The sequence below is a fragment of the Octopus bimaculoides genome, chromosome 20 (assembly GCF_001194135.2).
Source record: "Octopus bimaculoides isolate UCB-OBI-ISO-001 chromosome 20, ASM119413v2, whole genome shotgun sequence".
NCBI classification, from domain to species: domain Eukaryota; kingdom Metazoa; phylum Mollusca; class Cephalopoda; order Octopoda; family Octopodidae; genus Octopus; species Octopus bimaculoides.
In genome coordinates this window covers 21,996,633-22,006,169 of record NC_069000.1, presented here as the reverse complement: position 1 = coordinate 22,006,169, position 9,537 = coordinate 21,996,633, and the positions used below count along the sequence as shown (strand labels likewise).

Sequence of the window (9,537 nt, the reverse complement as noted above, 5' to 3'; positions counted from 1 at the left end):
TTATATATATAATGTAGGAATCAATTAGAGGGGTTTAATACCTCTAAGGGATAATTAAATCCAAAGTCACTCCTGGGAGGCACGTGGCTTAATGGTTAGGGTGTCAGCATCATGATCATAAGATTGTGGTTTCAATTTCTGGACCAGGCGACGCGTTGTGTTCTTGAGCAAAACACTTCATTTCACATTGCTCCAGTTCACTCAGCTGGCAAAAATGAGTAACGCTGCGATGGAGTGGCGTCCCGTCCAGCTGGGGAACAACACATAAGCCACAGAAACCAGGAAACTGGGCCCATGAGCCTGGCTAGGCTTTAAAAGGGCGCATTTATTTTTTATTTATATGTACAGTCTTTTGTAAAGTTGTACTGTAGCAGGTGGTTCGGTTGGTAGACCGTAGTTTAGGTTATATAGGAGAAGAAAATGGCTACAATAATAATGGGAAACTCGTGGTTTTTGCTGGTGTGTCTTTAATTTAATTAGAAAACAAAGAAGGAGGAAGCAGAGATGAATTGCAGATTGTAAACATATTGAATACACACGTGCGAAAAAATGTGCTTAATTAAACTAGGAACCCTTCACTTAAATAATACTCACCCCGCCCTAATTACCAAACAAAACTAACCAGTCTACCACAATCAAACATCTACCCAGTGAATTTACCAGCGCAAGAACAAGATTTAATGTAAGACTTACTACCTTTGTTTATATTACCATCACGTATGTATTAGTTATTTTCGCATCCTAACCAATGCATTTATCTATATTCGCATTCTGAAGAGATTTACTTAAACCAGTAAATTGAAATGAATGACTTGAGGTATTTCTTGTTGCAAGACAGTGTATGAGAGAGAATTGTGATGTCGTAGGAGAGAAATGTGTCCACATGGATGATGGTTTACTTGCACTAGACAAGCCTGCAAAGAGAGAGGTTTGGAGACGCTACTATGAAAGGTTGCTCAATAAAGAGAATGAATGGGAGAAAGAGAGTCTGCCGAATGTTGACTCAACAGAGGGACCAGCTATCCGCATTGACAATACCTTGGCAGATAAAACAATTAAGAGTATGAAGACAGGGACCATCATTGAGAAAAATCCATGTAAAACCACTTGAGAACTAGCAAAAGAACTTCAAGTTAGCCAGTAAACTGCCTGCAACCATTTGCATGCGATTGGAAAATCAAAAAAGCTCTACAAATGGGTACCTAATGATTTGAATGAAAATAAGAAAATGTGCAGATATGAAATTTACTCATCACTTCTTCACTGTAACCAGACCAATCCATTTCTTGACTGTATTGTAATTTGCAATGAAAAGTGGATTCTGTACATTAATAAAAAACATTCTTCACAGTGGTTGGACCAAAATGAAGCACCAAAAACCTTCCTTAAACCCAAACTCTTCAAAAAGAAGGTTATGGTGACTGTTTGGTAGTGTACTGCTAGACTCATTTATTATAACTTCTTAAAACCTGGAGAAACCATTACTGCAGAAACATATTGCCATGAAATTGCCAAAATGAACGAAAAACTGCTACTCCTCCATCCCAGACTGGTCAACAGATGTGGGCCAATCTATCTCCATGACAATGCTCGACCACACATTTCACTAATGATGCTCCAGAAGTTGAGGGAACTTGACTACAAAGTTCTTCCTCACCCAGCTTATTCTCCAGACCTTTCTCCTACCAACTACCACTTTTACAAGCACCTTGATGGTTTCCTGCAAGAGGAGTTCAAAAATTTAACCGATGCTGAAAGTGCATTCAAAGTGTTCATCAGCTCCACAACTCCAGATTTTTATGTTACCAGAATAAACAAATTTGTAACTCATTGACTTGATTGTAATGGTACCTACATTGATGAATAAAATTTCCGCATTGTTAAAATATATTGTGATGAATTTCATGTTTCAAAACATTGCTTACTTTTTACTCAACCTAATATATAGATACATACATACATACATATCATTGCGTGTGTCCGTGTTTACATCCCATAATTTAGCTGCTCAGCAAAAGAGACCAATAGAAAAATTACCAGGCTTTTAAAAAATGCTAGAAAAACAAGTACTGGAGTTGATTCATTTGACTAACAATTCTTCAAGGCAGTGCCCGAGTACGGCTGCAGTCTAGTAACCGAAACAATTAAAAGGTACGCAATAAAAGATACGTGTGTGTGTGTGTGCATACATACATATATATGCATCTTGTATGAAACTTACCCAGAAACAGCTGTAAAGTATTACTTGTTCTTTTCCAGTCCGTCACTTACAAGTTTTGCACCAGTGATTCCATAGATTTTACTTGCCTAATTAGATCAAATCAGCACTAGGGACTTTTCGAATTCATTTCTACCTCATCCTGGACTGTTCTTGTCTATCCCAAGTCACTTTATTGGTTTCCTGCTATATTTTAATAAATATATTTGTATATCTTTTTCTCACTGCAATGTTATATAAATGTTATAAATTGATTTGTTGCCTTGCAACTGCCTGTTCATATTTCGTTCTGTTCTACTTATATATATACATATACGTACATATATGTACATATGTGGGAGGCACGTGGCTTAATGGTTAGGGTGTCAGCATCATGATCATAAGATTGTGGTTTCAATTTCTGGACCAGGCGACGCGTTGTGTTCTTGAGCAAAACACTTCATTTCACATTGCTCCAGTTCACTCAGCTGGCAAAAATGAGTAACGCTGCGATGGAGTGGCGTCCCGTCCAGCTGGGGAACAACACATAAGCCACAGAAACCAGGAAACTGGGCCCATGAGCCTGGCTAGGCTTTAAAAGGGCGCATTTATTTTTTATTTATATGTACATATACATAGACTTTATCTTTTACTGGTTTCAGTCATTAGACTACGGCCATGCTGGAACACCGCCTTGGAGAGTTCTTACTTGAATGAATCAACCCCAGTACTATGTTTTTATAAGCCTGGTACTTATTCTACCAGTCTCTTTTGCTGAACTGCTAGGTTATGAGGACATAAATACACCAGCAAGAAGTGGTGGTGGAGAAACAAACAAACACACACACACACACCCACGAGTGTGTGTGTATTATGTGGTAATGCTTCAACGGGTAGAAAAGCACTCAATCAGCTAAGAGAGTAAAGGTAATCTTAAAATAAATAAAAAACACAAATCCCGTAAATACAGCTACCCAGGACTTCCTGGTCGAAATAATGATACATACATATATGACGTGCTTCTTTTAGTTTCCGTCTACCAAATGCACTCACAAGGCTTTGGTCAGCCCAAGTCTATAGTAAAAGACACTTGCTCAAAGTGCCGTGCCCCACAGTGGGACTGAACCCAGAACTATGTGGTTGGGAAGTATCCTTCTTACCACACAGCCATTCCTGGGCCTGTACGTAGGTTTTTTTTTTTCTTTTTTTTTTTTTCATATTAATAATTGGCAGAAAGAGTTTTGTGCAAATTTCTTGTCCCTTGAGTCACTTTACACCTTCTGTCTATTATTAATAAAAATTATGTATATACTCATGTTTTGATTTCTATTTTCCTGTTTGTATCACCAAACCCACACACACACACACACACACACACACACACACACACACACACACACACACACACACACACACACACACACACACTTACACATACATATTGATGAGGGTACTGTTCTTCTTTTCCAGATACCAACTGGAAGATGAAGAAGAGGAGGATGAAAAGGCAGACAAAGGGCAAGTGAAGGATGAAGGGAAAAAGCAGAAAAAAGAGAAAGAGAAAAAGGGTGATGATGAAGAGGAGGAAGAGGAGGAGCAGCACACCCAGGTGATCGATGAAGAGGAAGACTATTCACAACAGTCGAGATTGTCAAAGAGTAAAAGTGATCCTGAATATTTACCATCCATGGAGGGTATGTAGGGTATATTTTATGAGTGTGGGGTGTGGGATGTGTTGTGTGAGTGTGGGCTGTGCTGTGAGTGTGAGTTGTGTTCAGTGAGTGTAGAGTGTTTGAATGTGGGCAATATTGTATATGTGTGGGATGGGCTGAGTGTGAGGCGTGAGTGAGTTGTATTGTACGAGGGGAGGTGGGGTTGTGTAAGTGTGGGTTGTGTTGTGTCATTGTGAGCATATTGTGACCCCAGTGAGTGGAGAATACTGTGGTGTTGATATTTTCGTTTTTTATGGTTGATGATGATGATGGTAATATTTCTGTTGCTTCCTTCTTTGTTACTATAGCAACAGTCATTGTTGTTGTTGTGCCTGTGTGTGAAATGTTATGTAAACATGTTTATTAATCTATCTCCAGACCGAGAGTCCACTGATGAAGAAGAAGAAGAAGAAGAAGAAGGTGTAGTATCTGAAGAAGACACAGACGATGAAGTCAGAAGGTAACTACAGCAGTATTTGTTGTTGTTGTTGTAGTAGTAGTAGTAGTAGTAGTAGTAGTAGTAGTAGTAGATGTTATGATCTGTGAGAGTGTTTGGTGCTGCCATGGGTCGAATAAGTGTATATTGCATTGCTATTGTTACCATGGTAACAGTGCCAAGAGAGTCGTTTTGCTAACTCTAGATGCGTGAGTATATGTTTTAGTGTATGCGGATGGTAAATGCTACTGCCTTATTTTGTATCCATCTTGACTGATGTCCAACAGGATATCCGTGTTGGTTGGACAGGACTAATGTGCCACATCTTGTTACCATAGAAACCATATAGAAGAGAGTGGTGGTGGTTGCTAACATGAATAATATGAAAGACTGTATTGAAACATATAAGTTTTATTGCTTTTGTAGTCTGTTTTTTTTTTTCTTTGATGATTCAACAAGGAACTGGAGCAAGGGACAGAGCCCATATCCTTTTCAAGTACTCTTTGACTGATAATGGAGTATCACTTCTTGATTTTCTTTCTATTTTTATGTATGTACCTTCGTTGGCTGTGAGGTAAAGGTGCTGGACAACTAACCACATGGTTGTAAGTTCAGATCTTACTACAGCCATTCTGTTGTGGCTCTCAACTGACTATATAACTTTGCTTATTCTGTTTTACATCACTGGATAAAAATGAGGTTCTTGGAATTTCATGGTTAGAGGTAGGAAGGACACCATCCAACTGTATAAACATTGCTCCAGCAAATAAATTATCCCAATACAAACATTTAAAAATAGTTGCTAAAAAGATAATGAAGTTGGAACAAATTTGTAAAACTGTATATGTGAATGTACAGTTAATATCACAACATATCCTTTCTCAAAGTTTGCAATAAATTTACCTATATATTTAGGCCCAGTATGCTGAAGTTCAAACCCCACCTCCTCAGTTAGTCTAGCTAGACAATATCTTCTTTTATCTCTCTTTTTTTTTATTTCTTTCAGTCTTCAGTCTGTGGCCATGTTAAGGCACTGCCCTGAGGGGTTTAGTCAAGCAAATTGACTCCTTTACTATTTCTAAGTTTGGTACTCTTTTTGTCAAACCGCCTGGTTTTGGGAACATAAGTTAACATTGGTTGTCAAGCAGTAGTGGGGGACAAACACACACACACACATATATAAATGATGGGCTTCTTTCAGATTCCATCTACCAAATCCACTCACAAGGCATTGGTTTGGCCAAGGACTGTAGTGGAAGACACTTATCCAAGATGCTACACAGTGAGATTGAACCCAAGGCCACATGGTTGAGAAGCAAGCTTCTTACTGGACAGTCATGCCTTAGCCTAGATGTGCAACTTATTTCTGTTACGTATGTCATTGATTACAGCTTTCCAACAGAACAATCACTGGTTCACTGCATTTATGATAGCAACAGTAAATTGGGGTAGAAGAAATTCCTCAACTTAGTTTTGTTCCAAAGCATTGGTTTATCAGTTTTCTTATTGACAAATAGTATGGATTAAGTGTGAGTGGAACCTGTTTGTTAGTCAGGCAAACTGGGGCAAGCTGAGTTTTGTGCATTGCTCAGAGGTATAAAACAGTAAGTATAAGCAAGCTTCAAACTCATGACCATGTGGGCAACAGTTCAGAATAAAAATGTAGAAGAAAAATAAATGTCTAAATATGAGATGAGTTCTTATTAATATAATTGAACATTTTTGTCTGTTGTATTTATTCATGCATAATAATATATGTAAGCATGACGGTGGTGAACTGGCAGAACCATTAGTATGCTGGGCAAAATGCTTAGCATTGGGGTTGATTAAAGAAGTACCTGCTGAACACCAGGGGTTGACATGATTGACTTATCTCCTTCCCAAATTGCTGGCCTTGTGCCACGATTTCAAACTAATATATGTAAGCATGGCTTTGTGGTAAGACGTTCACATTCCAACCACTTGGTTCCAGATTTTGTCCCACTGCATGTCATCTCAGGCAAGTGTCTTCTACTATATCCCTTGGTTGACCAAAGCCTTGTGAGTGGATTTGGAAGACAAAAACTGAAAGAAGTCCATCGTATATATATATATATATATATGTGTGTGTTTGTGTCACCTTGTCTTGTCACCTTGTGTAGTTGTAAAGGAGTGTCACTGTGATACAAGCAGTGTCATTCGTTTCCAATATTCTATTAGAATATGCCTGGCCATGGGGAGATATTACCTTGCTTGGAGGCAGGCATGAAGGGCATCCAGCTTAGAAAATCTGCCTCAGTAAACTATGTCCAACCCATGCAAGCATGGAAAAGGTGGCATTAAAATGAAATAATGAATATGTATTTTTTCTTATCAAAAGACATTGTCCTGTGGTTTTCATAATGACAGCTTTACTGCTAATATTGCTAAGGTTCAATTTATATTTTATTCAGCCTTTCCAGCATTACAATAAATCTGACTAAACACTCCTTTCTCCATGTTCTAAAGAAAAGTTAATGTGTGTTATATCTGAGATAACATTTTTAGCAGGATTTCATTGCTCATAATTACATACACACAGTGTACATGATTTGCTATTATACACAAGTAAATGCAGTATGAGCCTCACTTTTAGAGATTAAAGAATTTTGGGTTCAGTCCCACTGTGTCGCACCTTAGACAAGTGTCTTCTATTATATGGCCTCGGGCCGGCTAAAGCCTTGTGAGTGGATTTGGTAGATGGAAACTGAAAGAAGCTTGTTGTATATGTATTATATACTCACTCACGTGTGTGTGTGTCTGTGTTTGTCTCCCATCACTGTTTGACAACCAGTGTAGGTGTATTTACATCCCTGTAACTTAGCAGTTTGGCAGAATAAGTACCAGGCTTTAAAAAAACTAAGTACTGGGTTTGATTCATTTGACTAAAAATTTTTCAAGGCTGTGACCCAGCATGGCTGCAGTTTAATGACTAAAATGAGTAAAAGTGTAATCGAAAGACTATTTGCAGAGCATTTTGATCAGTTTGATTTCTGGTCAACATTATGCATCTTATTCTGGTCTAGATTTGAACTGGGAAACCTTTATTTCTAAACTAAGGGTAACAACATTCATATCCACTATGGTAATGATGTATATACATTATAATCTTATCATGTGGAAAAGAATATCCACACCCTCACCCCCACCTCCATAAAATGGCACAATCCAATCAAACCTGTTAAATAATAGTTTTTCTTAATGTTTATTTTGTAGGATCAAAAATGCTGCAAATATACAGTCAGAATCATCCAGTTCATCTGATGCTGGACCATCCAGACTCGTTTTCCATGCAGCAGATACTTTGGAAATTAACCGCAATGTAGACGACGATGATGATGATGATGATAACAATGATCATGACAAAAATAACAACAGCAGTGATGATGATGACAATGATGATAATGATGATGATGATGATGATGATGCTTTCGGTGCTGCTACAGATGTTGATGAAGATAAAATCAGTGATTCAGATTCTGAATTGCCCATCTTGCCAGACTTCTTTTCAGACAAACACTTCTTCCTTTATGGAAACTTCGATGAATCAGAACGGCATAAACTAACTCGATACATTATTGCATATAATGGGTAAGCAATTCTCCTTCCCACTGTCATATCTTAGATCAGGGCTTCTCAACCACATTTTACCTATGGATCCAGTCTTGTCAGTTCTTTATATTTATACATATTGATGTATTACCAACATATTTCCTTGATAATATGTGAAGACACATGATAATGTGAAGACACATGACCTAATGTTTGTTAAGATGTTTGACTTTATGATCATAAAATTGTTTTATTCCTAGACCAGGCAACACATTATGACCTTGAACAAGACACTTCATTTCATGTTGCTCCAGTTCACTGAATGGGTACCAATCAATTGCTGTTACAACCCTCTCTCCTTCCCACTGTCATATCTTAGATCAGGGGTTCTCAACCATATTTTACCTATGGATCTCTTTGATCCCTATTTTACTTAGGTGGACCCCCCCCCCCCAACCATTCAATGTTTAAAAAATCCTATTTATATAATTAAAAAATATTAGGACTTGTATAAAAATTGTTAAAATATTTTGTGTTTTGTGGGTATATAACCAATTTATTGCTCATAAATTTTATTGGTCTGAAACACAATTTTTTCATGGCCCCTGAAATGATTACTGTGGACCCCTGTCTTAGATGGTTCATTGAATCAAGTATAGGGATGCCAAGGTGTTTACATCTGCTTGTGACTATATGATGTGCATTTGCAAAAGTATGGTACATATGACCAAGGCATACTCACTTGCGAGTGAAAGGTGGCTGTACTTTTAATGTGTTGCTGGTGGTTGTGGTGGAAGTTATTGCATCAAATTGTTGATCAGATGCATACTTGGTATGTTATTGGGATTTCAGTGACTAAGAACAAATAATCATCCATAAAGTAGGGCACAACTTCTGCAGGAAAATACATAACTTTGTCCACATGAGGCCAACAGGTGTAAATTAAGTTCAGAAGTAACCCCTTTATGTTTTGTACTGCCACTACAACTGCTTCTGTCTTCTCTCCTGAACTTGATGACAATATACCAACTACCTCCACCTAAACCCAATTTTTCTTTCCAGTTCTTCTTAATTGTCTCACATCTCATCCGTGCCAAATCTTTTTGTTTCTCTCTAAATCTCTCAATATCCTAACAACAAAAAAGAAAAAAACACATGATTTGGTCTTTGAAAACACCATGAGATGATCATAGCTGGAACATCTTTCATAATAGGTCTGCTCGATCATACATGTACACACATACACGCACAGCAAGAAGAGAAAATATGCTGAGTTGCTGGAGTTACACCAAAGCAACGAGTGGTAAGCAAGGTTTGATGCCATTGAGGTGGCGTGCAGAGGATTTGTAAGTTAGTCCCTCCACAAAGCTTACTACATGCTAAGCATCACAGGGGCCAGAAGGTAGAAGGACATCAGGTCAACTATGGATCAGGAGTTGCGAGCCCTGAAAGGAGTCAGCCCTACCAAGGGTTATGCTAACTGAACATGAGCTAGGGATTGATCAACTCCTCACCTGGGTGAGGTCGTCTGTTGTTGAAAAGCTCAAAACATCATTGATAAGATGATGTGTCCAGGTGCATCAAGGGTGATTGGTAAAAGAATTATATATATATATATATAT

General features: G+C 38.1%; 1 protein-coding gene across 2 annotated transcripts in view; it reads left to right on the top strand.

The window, feature by feature from the left end:
• The window catches only part of LOC106882291 (DNA repair protein XRCC1), a 43,424-nt gene that overhangs the window by 28,016 nt on the left and 5,871 nt on the right, over positions 1–9,537 (top strand). For both annotated transcript variants that reach the window (XM_014932913.2, XM_014932911.2), the window contains 3 exons: positions 3,668–3,891; positions 4,288–4,369; positions 7,580–7,954. In XM_014932913.2, coding sequence (XP_014788399.1) covers positions 3,668–3,891; positions 4,288–4,369; positions 7,580–7,954 — 681 coding nt within the window. The remainder of the gene's footprint in view (positions 1–3,667; positions 3,892–4,287; positions 4,370–7,579; positions 7,955–9,537) is intronic.